Source organism: Saccostrea cucullata, unplaced genomic scaffold (assembly GCF_032062105.1).
Source record: "Saccostrea cucullata isolate Sc308-1 unplaced genomic scaffold, CSIRO_AGI_Scuc_v1 ctg7154, whole genome shotgun sequence".
Classification (NCBI taxonomy): domain Eukaryota; kingdom Metazoa; phylum Mollusca; class Bivalvia; order Ostreida; family Ostreidae; genus Saccostrea; species Saccostrea cuccullata.
This window is the reverse complement of record NW_026927859.1, coordinates 1-18,371: the sequence shown is the minus strand read 5'-3', so window position 1 is coordinate 18,371 and position 18,371 is coordinate 1. Positions and strand designations below refer to the sequence as shown.

At 37.1% G+C, this 18,371-nt stretch overlaps 1 protein-coding gene across 1 annotated transcript; it reads right to left on the bottom strand.

Annotated features, from left to right (window-relative positions):
- Window positions 1-11,108: 11,108 nt before the first annotated feature.
- On the bottom strand, window positions 11,109-12,279 carry LOC134275676 (piggyBac transposable element-derived protein 4-like). Its single transcript, XM_062757935.1, has 3 exons — window positions 12,010-12,279; window positions 11,487-11,830; window positions 11,109-11,325 (listed from the first exon to the last, which is right to left on the bottom strand). Exons 1-3 carry the CDS (start codon window positions 12,277-12,279, stop codon window positions 11,109-11,111), a joined length of 831 nt encoding a protein of 276 aa, XP_062613919.1.
- Window positions 12,280-18,371: the final 6,092 nt, after the last annotated feature.

The following is an 18,371-nucleotide window of genomic DNA, read 5'->3' as shown; positions in this document are numbered from 1 at the left end:
TCTAAGCATCCATATGTACAGTGGATTATGTAGGTCTTCTTGTTACTTAAATTTCCTTTCTAATCTGTTGCTGTGCACCTCTTGATCTTATCATGTCTTTTAGACAGCTGGCGCAGTTTTTTCTTCAATCTTCCCGGATGCTTGGATTCGACTGAGAAATTGAAATCCAGGTAGTTTTTAAAGCTTCTGTCAGGTCTATACCTAAAGAACTATTTAGCAGTTTAACAAACAATTCCAAATCCTTGGTATATTTATATGGTCTTTCAGAGAGGTTTGCCTCAATAGACTCAGCATAACCTTTGTCGATTTCTACCAAGACCACCTGCTAAATTGACAGTTCTATTCCATATACTCTCCATGGCAAGACGCTCTGTAAGCCAGTCAGCCATCCCTAAGTTTTGGTATAAATACATGTAGATGTATAGCTTATAGCCATTTTGTCTTAGTGTAAAGTAAGAATATATTAATATCTACATTTAATTTAACAACTACCATAAATTACCATTTACTGATTACCATACCTGCTAACTAAGATATATATGGGATAATAATGATTGTTATGGAAAAGGATCATATCCAGTCGCCAATGAGACATCATGGCTGTTCCATCATTTTCTCAGACAGCATCATGACAGACAAGATCCATCAGTCCTACAAACATCAGTGCTGTTATGTAATTACACCATCCTCCCTTGTATCTGCCTTCAAATTTTTCTTCAAACCTAAGATGCTCCTATTTTGTATTGTTTTATGGACTTTTGATCTTGAGTACTGTTCGTTATCTCCATACCAGGTATGTTTCATTAGCAAAGAAGATGGGCGTGTTTGGCGTGTGATCTTCAGGAATCATTCGTACGAAACATTTATGGTTTAAATGTGCATGATTTGGTTGGCTGACCATAGCTGGTCAGATTTAAGAAACAACCATAGGATTTTTTTTCATTTAGTTTGAAATACCTTGTCAGATTGTTACTTTTTTGACCGTTTTTCTTAGGAGGTACAATAACATAGTAATGCGTCACAAATTCACCCATCTGCCATGGACTTGTGGTTCATGCAATATAAAAGCTGCAGACTGAACCTGTAATCAGATTGTCAGCAGGAAGACCAGTATGGTGGTGGATCTCATACCTGCATGCGTTCGTTACTTCTCTGAAAATCTTGACGCAGGTAGGCTGACAATTTTTAATTATTATACCCCCCGCTTGAAAAGTGGGAGGGTATACTGTAATCGGTATATCCGTCTGTTACGCTTTGGGGTACCCATCTCTTATACTTAATGAAACTTTCACAGAATTTTTATTACATATTGCGTTTGTGCACCTCCTATTTTACTCTTTAATCCGACAGGTAATTTGGGTTTCCTGGCCACAGCAAAACATGGACTTTGCCTTTATAACCATATGGGAGTAAAATATCCAAGTATGAAACAGATGTGTCAGACTCTGTGGTATCTTTTATCTCAAGCTCACCAGGATATCTCGTATCGACATATGTCGAGTTGAAGGCCACAACAAGTCTTCACTTCTTTTCATATATAAGATTTTAAATAAATTCTGCTTCATGTAAATACAAAAGTTGGTCTACCACATGGGTATTGTCAATCAGAAACTAAAGCATCTTTTTTAACATCATCTTCAGAGTACTTGTATGTATAATCGATTTTTAACAAAATAATTTTACAAATGACTACTACCAATGAAAAGGTTTTTTTTCTTTGTTTATTGTTTAACGCCCCTCTCGAGAATTTTTCACACATATGGAGACGTCACCACTTGCCGGTGGAGAACTGACAATTATTTGTCTTGTACCTCGGCACTTAATGCCGTTGAGCATTGGGGGATCTTTTTTCGTGCCAGCACCTACTGTGACTCGGGACCTCGGTTTATACGGTCCCATCCGAAGGATCGATCTCCACGTCACACAGATTCAAATCCGCGACATAACTTTAAAGGATCAATTCCTTATATTGCGACTCTAGAGCAGACACTCTTACCACTGCGCCACGCAAGCGACTCTAATAAAAAAAAAAGTGTTCTTATGATATGATTTTTCAGCAGGGACCAGTACTTATCGTGTAATCAAATTCTTTCACGCCTGAATTATTGAACACAGAGGGAAAGTTGGTTTTCATTTTGCCCCTCAATCGCTAAATGCAAGATTTTAGCATTCATCCGATACATTAAATGAACTCTAACAACTTGCCCATCGCCATCGTCGCAAACCACGGCCAAAATGTACGCTCCTCTCCCATCTGGCCGTGGTTGAACGAGGAGAGAATTCCTCGTAGCTCATTAAAATATTGACCAATGCGAGTAAAGCATAGACGGATGATGAACTTTATCGTGACCTTTCAATATCCAATCGCAGTATAGGAAATATTTCTTGTATACTGTTCACGTCAGTTGTTGATTTCGATTGCGATGGAAACAAAACTTGCCACTGACTGAATATGACGTCACAATAGAGAGGCGTAAATATTCAAGATTACGATACTTTTTGTGATCAAGCAGCCACGGGTAGGAGAGAGCTATATATGCGGACTCCGGACCGTGGCTTGAGACGATGGCCCATCGCCTGTTGTAAATTTTCACAAAATTCATAATTTTTTTATGAAATGACGACGCCAGTTAAAATATCGGTGTTCCCTAAATTTTGATGATTTAAGGTCCATTTTATTTACTACATGTATATTTACGTCGCCAGTACAGAAAAATTATAAATAAACATCGGTACCTAAAAACTATTTGAACTTCAAATTGTTTTAGGAGCAAATATGAAAATTTCGAGTTCCATTAATCTCCTTAATAAATATTGCAAATCACATATGTATTACAGAGCATAAAAATGTTGATAAGTAGACTTTATAATGTAGACTTAATGATGTTACTGTTCTCAGGTGTTTTAATATCAGCTTCTATGTAACCCTCATAAGGTAACTGTGATCCTCCTGCACACTCTGTCTTCAAATTCTGATCTAAAGGTTTCATCTCGATGAATTGGATGGTTCCTTCATGTAAAATCCTATCTTAATAGTCGACACTGTTGAACTTGTGTTTAACAGAGCTGTTATCCTCTTTCCGTGTAAAATAATTTCTGTCTCAGTTGTTTTACCAAACATTCCTACAGGCATAAATGAGTACTCTGCTGTTTCTTTAGTAGGACCATTTATAATCCTTCGGGAAGTTTCTAGTATGTCGATCCCCAGAATCACGCGATTGCGCATGAGCGATTATTTCCCTTGCCGTTGCTATGTATAATGTAAACAAACCGCCATTACATGTATATCTCCTCGCATCAACAAAACGCATTCAATTGAGTGATATAGGTAGTGAAATATGAGGTATGAAATACCGGTATCAAAAAAAAAAACAAGAGGCCCAGGGGCCACAGCACTCACCTGAGCACATTGGGCTTGAATTTACTCCCCCCTTCCAGGCGTTCATCATTTGAACTAACTAGAATCTACACTACCTGAGGATGATTCCATATAAATACCCCGGGTATCACTAATCTTAGCTTTGAAGTACTTGAAAAGAAGATTTTAAAAGGTGTCCCTATATATCCCTATGTAAAACTTGGGTCGGCCATTTTGGCCCCACCCTATCCCCAGGGCCGGGGGTCATGATTTGAAAAACTTGAATCTACAATACCTGAGGATGATTCCACATGAGTTTCATTTTTCCTGGCCCAGTGGTTCTGGAGAAGAAGATTTTTAAAGATTTTTCCTCTTTATTCCTATGTAAAACTTGGGTCGGCCATTTTGGCCCCATCCTTGCCCCGGGGGTCTTGATTTGTACAAACTTGAATCTACACTACCTAAGGATGATTCCACATGAGTTTCATCTTTTCTTTCCTAGTGGTTCTTGAGAAGAAGATTTTTAAAGATTTTTCTTTTATATTCCTATGTAAAACTAGGGTCGGCCATTTTGGCCCCATCCTTGCCCCGGGGGTCATGATTTGAACAAACTTGAATCTACACTACCTGAGGATGACTCCACATAAGTTTCATCTTTCCTGGCCCAGTGGTTCTGGAGAAGAAGATTTTTAAAGATTTTTCCTCTTTATTCCTATGTAAAACTTGGGTCGGCCATTTTGGCCCCATCCTTGCCCCGGGGGTCTTGATTTGTACAAACTTGAATCTACACTACCTAAGGATGATTCCACATGAGTTTCATCTTTTCTTTCCTAGTGGTTCTTGAGAAGAAGATTTTTAAAGATTTTTCTTTTATATTCCTATGTAAAACTAGGGTCGGCCATTTTGGCCCCATCCTTGCCCCGGGGGTCATGATTTGAACAAACTTGAATCTACACTACCTGAGGATGACTCCACATAAGTTTCATCTTTCCTGGCCCAGTGGTTCTGGAGAAGAAGATTTTTAAAGATTTTTCCTCTTTATTCCTATGTAAAACTTGGGTCGGCCATTTTGGCCCCATCCTTGCCCCGGGGGTCATGATTTGAACAAACTTGAATCTACACTACCTGAGGATGATTCCACAAGAATTTCATCTTTCCTGGCCCACTGGTTCTGGAGAAGAAGATTTTTTAAGATTTTTCCTATATATTCCTATGTAAAACATGGGTCGGCCATTTTGGCCCCACCCTTGCCCCGGGGGTCATGATTTGAACAAACTTGAATCTACACTACCTGAGGATGATTCCACATGAATTTCATCTTTCCTGGCCCAGTGGTTCTGGAGAAGAAGATTTTTAAAGATTTTTCCTATATATTCCTCTGAAAACTTGGGTCGGCCATTTTGGCCCCACCCTTGCCCCGGGGGTCATGATTTGAACAAACTTGAATCTACACTACTTGAGAATGCTTCCACATGAGTTTCATCTTTCCTGGCCCAGCGGTTCTGGAGAAGAAGATTTTTTAAAAATGCCATTAATTTTTAACAAATTCATGATTATCTCCCCTTGGAAAAGGGCGTGGCCCTTCATTTGAACAAACTTGAATCCCCTTCACCCACGGATACTTTGTGCAAAGTTTGGTTGAAATTGGCCCAGTGGTTCTTGAGAAGAAGATGAAAATGTGAAAAGTTTACAACGACGACAACGACAGACGACGGACAAATTTTGATCAGAAAAGCTCACTTGAGCCTTCGGCTCAGGTGAGCTAAAAAGGGAAAAAAATACTTACCTTAGATATCAAAATCATCCATGCTGTCATTAATATTTGGTGACAAAATAGGCCGTAGCACATGTCGTTGTTCCTTGGGCGATGTAGGTTGAGATTTGTCGCAAGTAAGTCGAGGGATGAGAATTTGGGGGTTGTACACGGACTTTATAAGCTCTAGAAATTTTAGGAATAGATCTGAGGAGTCTCTTAGGTATTTTTTTTTTATTTTTTACGTATAAAGTACTGGTTAAAATAATTGTCATAGAGAGATTTTGCAGTCCCGCTCACTGGCAATGATTTTTTCGGTGCTCTCCAAGTTGACTCAATCGTGTTTGTGTGTGCACCAGTGGTAGGATCAACAAAATGCAGAGAATGGTTAACCTCTCAGTGATTGAATCCCTCCTGGTCGAGAATGTCATGCTTTCCAACAGTCAGATATAAAAGGTAGTTTCTGGAAAAATATTCTGTTTGATGATGCTGAGTAATGTTTCCCTCGAGCGATCTGTCATTGTGGTGAAAAAACAGTTCTTTGATCCCCCTCTCTATCCTTCCAAACACCCACACGCCTTCAACTTTTCGTCCTTTATGAAATTGTCTGTTTCCAAATTTCCTCTCATCTATCTCAACAGCTTTCCCCTCTCCCTCTATTTTTTTTTCAAATTCCTTTTCTAATACACAGGTACAAACCTCCCTAAAGAAATTGTACCAGTCTACTATGGTTTGACTTTATTCGTGTCTGACAAATGTGCACCCAAAAATAAGTTATTATTTTTTATAAAAGAATTTTTTCCAGAGTTAATCTATGTCGGATTCTCGTCCCATCTCTCAACTCTCACGGACACTTTCTTGTGACATTTTTTGTTGGAGCATCTCCAAACATGTTCGTCGCTGGAATAACTAGAATCCTTCAAATTTTCCCGTCTTAAAACTTTTTACAGACTTCCCCATTTTAATCAATCAGAACATTTAATCTGAATAACCACTAAATTAAACAAGCTAAATCGGCGCTTTTCTGGTAAATATCCTTTAACTTCACCGGCATTTCATACAATCAGCTGTTTTTGTTTACAAATTACGTCACATGTTAGTGGACCAGTGACGAGAATCTCATGAATATTCATTTATTTCTACAGAACTCGCTCGAGAACAACTTTCGATGTTGACAACATAAAAAGTCGATTTTACGAGAAGCCTGTAGTTTTATTACTGGATTATGTTTTACTTCAAATTTTAAAAACTGTGTTTAAAAACCGTTTTTTTTAAACCTCATTTTTTACAAGGAATTCATTTCTGGGCTTATTTTGACGATTTTTGCCCTTTTTATTGATTTTTTCGATCGCGATACCGTAATTTGATTACGATATGATCTGAAGTTCCCTGTTTCGTTGCCTTACCTGTTATACCGTGTACAAATATGTATAGAAACAGGCGCAGATCCTAGAATTTCTAGTGGGGGTCCACTCCAGTGAAAAAAAAAAAAATTGTTGACAAGCAAAAAAAGAGAGGGAGGGGGGTGTTGACTTCCAAATCTTCTTCATACCTATTCATACTTATGACTTTACATACCAACTTAACTATATCCAAGTTTTTGAGTGGGAGGGGGGGGTTCCAAGGTCACTTTTTACTTTAGCTCTGCATATTCCAGGGTTGGTCCGACCCCCCCCCCCCCCCTTTAGATCCGCGCATGAGAACGTAACAGTTACTTAGATATTATTAGATATTCTTCTACATTAATTATCTTCAGGGTTTTCATTCACGTCTTAGATTTTATAATGCCAAGACTGAATAGATCAGCCATTTCTAGAATTATAATAAATACCTAGCTTTTACTACCTCACTTGATCATTCTGGCAAGTTGAGAATTATAACCTAGGATATTTGTTTGAGCTTGCCGGAAACACCCAAGAAGATGCAACGACAAAATGGGACCGCACTGGAATATTTTAAACTTGGTGTCCATTTGTTCCTTTGGTCTCTTATTTTCACCTCAGATTGAAACTAGAACTGTCCAAAAGGGACAAAATACCCCCGCTGGGTTTTTCAGGGGTGCTAATTCATGAATATTTTATGAATCTTTCAGAAGAGAGAAATGCTAAGACATTTTTAGTGCAAATGTAATTGCTCATTATATTTTTTAGGTACAGCCTAATAAAAAAATAAAGACTAAACATAAAGACAAAACATGAATTATAAACTTTTTCTGTCAGTGACCTTGAACTTGCATAAATGACCTTGATTCAAAGTCATGACACAACCTCGGGTTATAAGCAATCTTTGTGTGAAATGGGATTTCACCACATTTATCCATTAGACAGATATGGACCAGACATGAATTGTCATTTTTTTCTGTCTGTGTCCTTGAACGTGCGCAAATGACCTTGGGTCAAAGTCATGACACACCCTCAGGTCATAAACAATGTTTGTTTAAATGAGGAACCCTCCACGTTTATCCGTAAGAAAGATATGGACCAGGCACAAATTATGAACTTTTTTCCTTTCAGTAACCTTATACTTGCACAAATGACCTTACGGTAAAGGTCATGACAAACCCACAAGATGTATGCAATCTTTCTATAAAACAGGAACTTACCAAGTTTTTCCATAAGAAAGATATATACTAAACATGAAGAATTATTAACTTTTTCTTTCAATGACCTTAAACTTGCACAGATGACCTTGCATCAAGGCCATGACACACCCTTAGGTCATGAGGAATCTTTGTGTGAAATCATGAGGAGTCTTTGTGTGAAATAAGAATTTACCAAGTTTATCCACAAGCAAGATATGGATCGTAAACGGATTGTGACATTTTTCCTTCAGTGACCTTGAACTTAAATGACATTGGCTCAAGGTCATAACACACCCTCAGGTCATTATCTTTCAGTTAAGTAGTAAATTCAAGTTCTTCCACAATAAAGATATGTACCAAAACATTAATTACAAAATTTTTCTTTCAGTGACCTTGAGCTTGCATAGATGACCTTGTGTCAAGGTCATGACACACTTTTAGGTCATGAACAATATTTGTGTGAAATAGAAGCTTACCAAGTTTATCTTAAAGAAAGATATGGACCCGACTCGATTTATAAAATTTTTCTTACAGTGACCTTCAACTTCCCCTATTGACCTTGAGTCAAGGTTATGACACACCCTTAGGTCATAAGCAATTTTTGTGGAAGTGGTAGATTCTAATGTTCCTCTGTAAGAAAGATATGGACCGGACACATTTGCACAGACAGACGGACAGCTAGACAAACGGACGGACGGACAAGCTGATTCCTCTATACCCCCCCAAACTTCGTTTTCGGGGGTACTTTAACAGTAAACTACAGAATGCTTAAAGCAGAGTTATTGAGTTGTGTCATTGTCAAGTACTCTAGAATGCATCATTTTGAATTGAGACCCCCCCCCCCCTTTCACTAGATTAGTACATCACCGTGCATTTTTATCAATAATTTATCTATTCAACAAATTAAAGTTCCAATGGATCTGATGTCTCCTTCTGTGTTTTATGATGGTTACATTGCTAACTCACCTCGCTTTTTAAAAGAATGGTTTGTAGGTACTAGAAAATAGTGAAATGGTAATGTCTTCTTCTATTTCAGTCACCCGCGTGGCGCAGTGCATGTTAGAGCGTCTGCTCTAGAGTCGCTAAGTAGGGAGTTGATCTTTACGTCGCGGGTTCTAATCCCACTATGGGACGTGGAGACCGGTCCTTCGGAAGAGACCGTATAAACCGAGGTCCCATGTCACAAAAGGTGCTGGTACAAAAAAGATCAATCACTGCCCTTGAAAGGGCCGTAAGTGCCGAGTATGGAAAAAAAAATGGCAGCTCACCGTCTGCAAGTAGTGGTGTCTCCATAAGAGTGAAAAATTCTCGAGAGGGATGTTAAACAACATATATGTAATGAATCTTTCAAAACCAATAGACCTTTTCACAAAGAAAAAATGTCTTGATTAAGTTTCAACCTTTAGAGAAATCTTAACGAGTTTTCACAAAAATTCTTAGAGGTTCTTTTCTGTAAAATTTAATGCTTTATGAGAGCCTTTATATTTCATATAGAATAGCATCGTCTCAAGCCACGGTCCGGAGTCCGCATATATAGCTCTCTCCTACCCGTGGCTGCTTGATCACAAAAAGTGTCGTAATCTTGAATATTTACGCCCCTCTATTGTGACGTCATATTCAGTCAGTGGCAAGTTTTGTTTCCATCGCAATCGAAATCAACAACTGACGTCAACAGTATACAAGAAATATTTCCTATACTGCGATTGGATATTGAAAGGTCACGATAAAGTTCATCATCCGACTATGCTTTTACTCGCATTTGTGAATATTTTAATGAGCTACGAGGAATTATCTCCTCGTTCAACCACGGCCAGATGGGAGAGGAGCGTACATTTTGGCCGTGGTTTGCGACGATGATAGAATAGTAGCTAAACTAAATTAATTTACGATATTATATCCATGGTAATGATAAAAATATACTTTTTGAAGAAACGCGAATATTAAAGCTACTTTTTTTTAATCAGTTAGTTTTGCCCATATGCAAAAACCAGGGGACAAGTACAGCTGTTGAGTATTTTGCAAACAAAAAGTTTGTTTTCTGGCCAATGTGCCACTTATTACCATGGCAACCCAAGAATTAGCTATTATTCTAGGGAATCTTTACAACAATAAAGATATTTTTATACATACTGCTTGTATCTATTTGTTTTTATTTTTCATTCAAAATGCCTTTTTACGGAAAATCTCATTTCAACCTCCAAAATAAATGTCTGTAAGTAAAAAAGGTAAAGTGGTTACGAAATTGGTTGCTAGGTATTCAGAATTGTTGCCATGGGTTAATAAAGTAAAATTTACATTCATCAGACTAATTTAAAGATCAGTGATTTTCAGTGCCTTTACTTGGAAAAACTGGCTGGTTGCTAAGGAAATTACTTTGACCAGGTTTCCGTAGTAACCATAATCCAAAACAATTTTTATTTTACAAACATGGATCATAGGACATTAGAAATCTATGAGTGGAAAATCATTGAATTCTGTAGAACCTGAGTGAATCACCTTTTTGCATGATTTTTATATGGACTGGTACTTAAAATCCTTCTCAGTGTCATATTTCTGTGCACTTATATCCTTTAAGTCATATCCTTTAACTCTTCACAACTTGCTGAACTGTGACGCAACATACACTTAACTATCACGTCATAGAAATATGACGTTACCTTTTCCCCGCAAGCACTTTATAGCGCGATTCAAGTTTCTCTAAAGTTAAGCGTAAATAATAAAAAAAGAAAAAAACAACTTTACGTATTAAATATATATAATTTTTTTTTTTGCAACGTGCAGTAGTTATTGTTTAAGAACTTCAAAATGCATTTGAAAACAAGAAATGTTTATGATTTATATATTAGGTTTTAAGGTTTAAATTTAATTTTTTAAAAATACTAGTATTATTATTTTAAAGAAATAAATTATCAATTTATTTGCACTACCGACAGTGAAACCTACGAATTTTAAAATAAACCCCCCGAAAATTGATGTATTATTTGAAAGAAATCAGGAAATTGCAGTAATTTATTTTATCAGTCAAACAATAACTTTATTCCTCTTGCTGTTGTTGGTTTCCATGATAATCATTAAAACAGGAATTGCTGCACAAGTGAATATTGCAGACGCCACACCCGTAGCAAGTGTCTTTTCTTTTCCTGGGTGTTAACACGAAACACCGCTTGCAGTAGGACCTGGATCTCCCCAACCTTACAAATATATGGCCTGTCATACTTGGAAGTTTGTGACTTGAAATAGGTTCTTCTCTCCCAGAGAATTGTCCAATCAATTGCTCCGCTAACGCCAATCGAGAATCAAGTTGACTGTATCTTTTCTTCCTTGACTGACCACTTTCTTTACAGATAATAAATGAGTCGATGACGGCCAAGTTAAGAAGGAAATACAATAAGTATTTCCACCATTTTCGACTCTGTCTACCTATAGTGTACTTCGATCTGATCAAAAATATCCACCCCTCGGAAATAATTCTGGTAATTTGCGATGGACTCGGGACGGCGAACTATCACTGTAGATCCGTCCTTCAGTCTCCGTGAGGCGGGTGCACTTTCATGTAGCGGAGAAGAATTCGTCGCTAGCACAGCCACGGGTCTCATATCCATCCAGACGGTGGCCGTCAATTGTCCATCCTGTCTATAAATAAAATTTTAATCCATGTTCATGTATTTTAAACTCTTTGAATTCACTGGAATGAATTGCATATTTAAATTCTTCAGTTGAGTAATTTGACACTGATTTGGAATTTCATATTTCTAAATTTCCAAAAAAAAAAATGATCAGTAGCAAATTAGTACCTGATGAGATAATCCCCTTTAAGTGTGGGGAGGGACTTCAAGTCCGTGGGAAAGTCCTTCCTGGTCCTTACTATAGTGCCACAGGAGAAGATTTTTTTTGATAACAGAACTTTAGCTAATGTTATCGATGTGAAGAAACTGTCATAAAATACATGCAAGGTCTTGCCAACAAGACTCTCGGTAAGTCTCTCTACCACACCCCGGCCCAGCGGAATACTCTGTCGCTGACCACATGCTCTCCCCATATACACCTCAAACTGGTGACAAAAACCAGACACACTGTCGCAGCGTAACCACAACTTAAGGCCCCAGCGAACAGGTTTTGATGGTATATACTGTTTAGCCTAATATATGTTTAATATAATCAAGAATAGTTCTAATTAATGGACATTCCATTTTTTTAAATTTACATAATTTCGCACAATTTGTCTTTTTGTAGATGGGCTTTTAAAAAGTTTCAATTTTTTTGATTGAAGTTGTGGAAGTAAAACTTATTAAGAAATATTTTTTAAAAATAACCAACCGTATGGCGGCCTTTGTAGGCAATCATCCCTTCATCAATTGTTTGGTACTGCCCTGGACTGTATGACTTATTTATGTTCTCTGACACCATGTCCAACAAGGCACGGATTTTAGATAATTGATCATTGTCATCAGTAACTGAACTACAATGTAGATACTGAGTGAGTTTTTCATACCATTTTACTGGCATGACATTCTGAAAACCCGCATTTGCCAAGAACTTGTTTTTACTCCAATAAAGTTTATAATCCGGTAGCTTGTTGATGCCCATTAATATCAAAAGCCCAATATACCTTTCATCTCTGCAGTTGTGCAATTGTACCAATGCGGATCATGACCTGTAACATAGATAAAGTGGGAACTTTTATTATATCATTGTCTGTCCGCCGTGACCAAAGATGAGAATTTTGTATAATCTTTCAAAAGATTTATAAATTTTGAATTATTTTAATGAATGAAATTTATTCATTTCCTAGAGGGGGGGGGGGGCTTACAAGGGTTCCGCCCCCTTTTTTATTTCATTTCCTAAAAAGGGTACTGATAAAAAAAAATGCCAGTACACAATATATACCCCGATATATTATTTTTTTCTGCAGATAAGAAATGTAAACCATGCATACCAGTCAAATTAATGTTATAGATGCTAGACTGGTGTAGAACCCTGATCACAAAACGATTGAAAGAAAAAGAGAAGAAAGCATCATTTAAAGTGAATTATTCCAAATGATAATTATAACCAATCAATCTTATACTAATTTTGTAGGAATTAACCTTCAATATTTATTTATTTATCGTAGAATGTTTGTTTGATAAGTACAATCAGGAGTGCTAATTACAGCTTACTGTTGAAAATGAGAGAGAGAGAGAGAGAGAGATTTTATTTTAGCACTCTGTTTATGTAATAATAGTAGGCTCCTAAACTATATAATACGTGATTTTGAAAATCAGACAGTTTCAACCAAATTTGGCATATAGCATCTATAGGTGAAGGGGAACAAAAATTGTGAATTTCATGGTCCCAGCCCCCCTGGGGCCTGGGGGGTGGGGCAAAAACCACTAAAATTAGTGCAATCTTTAAAAATCTTTTTCTTTACTCCTGGACATCAAGCAGTCAAACTGTTGGTATGATTGTAATCAGCTGTAAGTCTTCTACCTAAATTGTGAAATTCATGGCCCCAGGGTCAGGGGTTCTAGTGCTAGGGCGGGGCTAAATAGGTTATATAGTGAAAATGCATTATTTCTTTGAAATTTTTCTTTTCTGCTCCTGGGCATTAAATAAACTAACCAATGCAAGTGCATAGTTGAGTTGAAAATGACTGCCTTTTCTAAAATTTTGAATTTAATGACCCCAGGGTCAGGGGTTCTAGTGCTAGGGCGGGAACATATAGATAATTATAGTGAAATTGCAATAATTCTTTGATATTTTTCTTTTCTGTTTGCTGGCATTAAATAAACTAACCAAGTGCATAGTTATGTTGAACAAGGCTGCCTCTTCTAAAATTGTGAATCTAATGGCCCCAGGGTCAGGGGTTCTAGTGGCAGGGCGGGGCTATATAGATTATATAGTGAAAATGCATTATTTCTTTGATATTCTTCTCTTCTGCTCCTGGGCATTAAATAAACTAACCAAGTGCATAGTTATGGTGAATAAGGCTGCCTCTTCTAAAATTGTGAATTTTATGGCCCCAGGGTCAGGGGTTCCGGTGTTAGGGCGGGGCTCTATGGATTATATAGTGAAAATGCATTATTTCTTTGAAAATCTTGTTCTCTGCTCCTGGGTATTAAATAAACTTAGTACATAGTTATGATGAGTAAGAGTGACTCTTCCACAATTGTGAATTTTATGGCCCCAGGGTCAGGGGTTCTGGTGTTAGGGTGGGGCTCTATTGTTTATATAGTGAAAATGCATAAACTCTTTAAAAATCCTTTTCTGCACCTGGGTATTAAACCAATGAACTATGTACATAGTTATGAGGAGGAAGGATGCCTCTTTCAGATTTGTGAATTTCAGGGCCCCTGGGTCAGGGCTTCTTGTGTCAGGGTGGGGCTCTAATGTTTATATAGTGAAAATGCATAAATTATTTGAAAATCTTTTCTTTTGATCCTGGGTATTATGGCATTGATCTTAGTATATATTTATGACGAAGAACGCTGTTTCTTCCAAAAATGCTGCTGAATTTCCTGACCCCTGGGACGGAGGTACTTCGAGAGGGGGGGATTGGGTGTCTGAAAATGATTTCATGCTTTGAAATCTGCACTTTGGTATTAATCAACAACATGGTGAAATAAAATTTATAAAATTTCCAAAATTTTGAAAGATGTGGCCCCAGGGTCAGTGGTTCCTGTGGGATGGGTGCACAACTGATAATGACAAAGTGGAAATGCATTTTCTCTTTGTTACTGTGATCTACATGTACCTCTGGGTATTACTAACCAAAGTGAGTATGCTGAGTGCATAATTATGATAAGCAATGGTGCCTCTTTCAAAATTGTGAATTTCATGGCTTCTAGATTAAAACATGAATCAAATTCAATGGATGGAAAGTTGTTGCATGATACTCAGGTGACCAATAAGGCCCATGGGCCTCTTGTTTCCTGATACGAGTATTTATTTCCTTGCAAAAATTTATGCCATGTCGTTTTCCGGTAGAAATGATATCAAACAAAAATTGAACCGGAATAACATGACACAAAATAATTTTAAATTGTTAATACATTTAAGCACAATATTTTTGTGGATGATAATGTGATTTTTTAACTCCAAATATCTTTCTATCTTCATTTTTTTTCTTAAATAATTATGCGTACGCAATTACATTTCGACAGCTGGTTATGCACTTGGTTCCTGCATTTCTGCTGTTCTGCTCAATCAAGTACAGCATTTCTATTGTATTGAAAAGTAATTTTTATAATCAATACTATTTTTCTTACCATTCTGTCTTTGCTGCATACATGCATATTTGTTTGTTTCTGCTGTTAATATTCTCAAGCAATCAACATCAAAAATAAGCTGAAAAAAGTCTTTTTCTTTAGTGTCATTCTCCAGATTATGTGTGGGTCCGGTGGTGCCAAGAAAAGGCGGGAGCGCTATTTCTTCTAAACCTGAAGTCCAATTTGGTGCGATGCCCTCGCTTTCTTCAACATCACTACCGCTGCTAGACTCTGAGTCATAATCAAATGGACTTTCGTCACTGTCGGTCTCTCCTTCATCTGAACTTTGGTCAGAATTATAAAGACTCCGAAAAATATCGGAATTTGCTATTGGAGACGAATTTGTCAAATTTCTTTCATATTCACAAAATCAATAATATTGCGTCATCTTTACTCAATAATGACGTTAAAAATCGATTATGACGTAATATTTTAATCAGATTATAACTTTTTTTTATTTTAAGAGATATTAACAAGTATAAAATAGAAGGGAATCGGCATTAAACTGAAGATTAAACGTACTTTTGAAAGTGCGTGAAAAGTGCGTGATTGCGGGGAAACGGTAAATGCGTGATTTTGCGTCAGTAATAGGAAACGTGATATGCGTTAAAATGCGTGAGTGCGGGGAAGGGGGTTAAGTCATCTCGTAGTCCCGTTCACAACATTTCATGTAGCATGCTATTTACCCACGAATTATTGACTACTCCTTTCTTTAATCCTCTCCCGATGATATCTTGTAATCTACCACTCAATGCTGATACATCTTCATCTTCTCTTTGCTTGGAACTGTAAAATTCTGCTAGTAATTGTTCCTTGTTTGCTACACTCCCATAAAAACTGTCTGGAGTTTCTTACACTATACTTAAAGGTTTGTCAAGTCCTTGATAGATTAGCATTCGTGCTGCCAATCCAGTCAAAGAACGACAAATAGCAAGATCTTTCTGTTCCTTTCGGTCTTTCATAACCATTTTGACTTCATATCGCCATATGTCGTAAGTTATTTCTCCTGTTGTTGTCAACGACAGAAAATGTTCCAATCTTTGGAGGATAGAGCGATATAGTCTTTGCTAGCTCTACTGGTCAGAGACCAGAAGAGCTTACGCGATAGTAATGCGTCCGGCGTCCGTCCGTCTGTCTGTCTTTCTGTAAACAATTTTTCATAACGCTACTCCTTCTACAGTTTTGGTCAGATTTCAACACAACTTGGCACGCAAGTAGACTACACTAAGATACATAATTCTCATCTTCGCTAGCCAAGGGTTTCTGATACGCTACTCTCCTCCTGAAAGTAGCGTATCAGAAACCCTTGGCTAGCGGAGATGCGTAATTCTGTATATCGGTTTTAGATTTCCATGAACGGTGTTGCCGTTGTTACTAAAAATAGAAATTTCTGTGAAATACTTTTAAAATGCTACTCCTCCTACAGTTTTGGTCAGATTTCAATATAACTTGGCACGCAAGTAGACTACACTAAGATTCATAATTCTGTATATCAGTTTTTGATTTCGATGAACGGTGTTGCCGTTGTTACTAAAAATAGAAATTTCAATTAAGTGCTTTCAAAATGCTACTCCTCCTACACTTTTGGTCTAATTTCAACACAACTTGGCACACAAGTAGACGAAACTAAGATACATAACTCTGTTTACCGGTTTTTTGATTTCGATGAACGGTGTTGTCGTTGTTATTAAAAAATAGAAATTTCTGTGAAATACTTTAAAATGCTACTTTTCTCTTCCTCTGTTATAAATACAAACCAGTACAGCTACAGTCTTGACAGAGACTTCTGGTTTTTGTCATTGAATTGCCCCTTTTCCTTCTGTTGATAAAGTCAAAGATGGAACGTTTGGTTTGATATCTTGATGGACATTTTTTGAGTAAGAAATGTACCCGTTTATCCAGTTCAGCTGGGTTATTTTCCTTAGAATGTGGTCCCACAGCCTGAAATGTTTTAAATAGCTTATCATAGACTATCTTTTCGACTGGTTGGAAAGTAATAGGACGGTAGGTTGTGTTGTTGTACTCTCCTCTTTGTCTGCCATGGTGAACTTTGTATAATCAGGTCACAAAATAAAGATTAATCAAGTATTTACACCAACAAATAATAAAAAACAAACTATTTACAAAATACAAAGTCAATGTTCCTCCATAGTCGTGGATAATAATTATAAAAATCGACTGCAATGACAAAATCAATCTGCTTACATATTCCACAATTGTGATCTTCAATCAATGGAATAAATCAGATGCACATCAAGAAGCGGTAAGCAAAACACGAACAATCGAAACTTGCAAAACCATTACATAAACGGTCCACTATTAACACAGTAATATGCATAATGAAATATGTGTAGATAACGAACAGTTTTTGAGCTCAAAAGTCCATTTAACCTTACAAAATAGAAGCGGAGCAAACACGGACCTCCAAAACATCAGAGGTGAGATCAGGTGCCATTGAGGAGTGAGCAACCCCTGCCGACCGGTCACACCCGCGGAGTGCTCCTTGTCACGATACAAAAATAGTATAATGGTCCTAGGTTTGTAATTCTAAAATACTCCAAACTATATTTTGGATTTTTTTCAAAATGCCATGGGCAGATTCAACATCAATTTTTACTGTTTTCCAGGGAAAATCTTCAAAATCTCTTTTTGCAAACGGATATATTTTTTTGTTTTCATAAGTTTTAATCTAATTTGATATGTTTTGATGCAAACCTTGAAAAAATGCGAAGCCATACTTCTCTATTTCGAAATCTGTCTAATTCAAGAGGTACACAATAAAAGATCCTTCTAAAGGCATTTTAATAAATTAAAAAACATTACAAGTAAGAATACTGTATACAGGGTTATTTTTGCCCCTGCAAGCTTACAAACACTTTTGACGCGATTTAATTTCGCAAAGTCATTGTTTTGTTTACGAAATCATACTTGAATTCGCCCCCGTTTTAAATTTGTCCATATGAGAGTTGGGCAAAAGGGCCAAAAATTTCCCTGTACACAGTATTTAATTAGAATGGAATAATGGAATTAACATGTAAAGTATCAATGCGATGTGTAGCATTTTATTTCACATGTCTCTATCAAAAGAAGAAGATGGCTTTACCCAGTCGATGTTTTCAAAATTCTCCCTGTGGCGTTGCGACTGCCGGCATATGCAACAATGTCCACTCAGAGATGGCAGATCTGTGTAAATATATCCAAAAGATAGAAATTCGAGAAACTTTACAAGTATAAGACTTATTTCATTCCTCCCTCATACCCTCTGGAAAAAGCAAGCAAGAGGCCTTGAAATAAGCCTACACATACGACCAAAACTCGCAGAGCCTTTGAGCCATTCTATGTCAATGTGAAAGGGATCAAAACTTGTATGCTGTTGTTTCATCAATTTTCGTGTGTTTTGTAAAACAGACGTTTTCCAGGGTACGTAATTTC

Coding starts and splice junctions, on each gene's coding strand:
- LOC134275676 (XM_062757935.1), bottom strand. CDS start 12,279: ATGGGCATCAACAAGCTACCGGATTATAAACTTTATTGGAGTAAAAAC. Junction 11,831..12,009: donor CCTACAAAGGCCGCCATACG/GTTGGTTATTTT, acceptor AACATATATTAG/GCTAAACAGTATATACCATC. Junction 11,326..11,486: donor AAAGGGGATTATCTCATCAG/GTACTAATTTGC, acceptor TTTTATTTATAG/ACAGGATGGACAATTGACGG.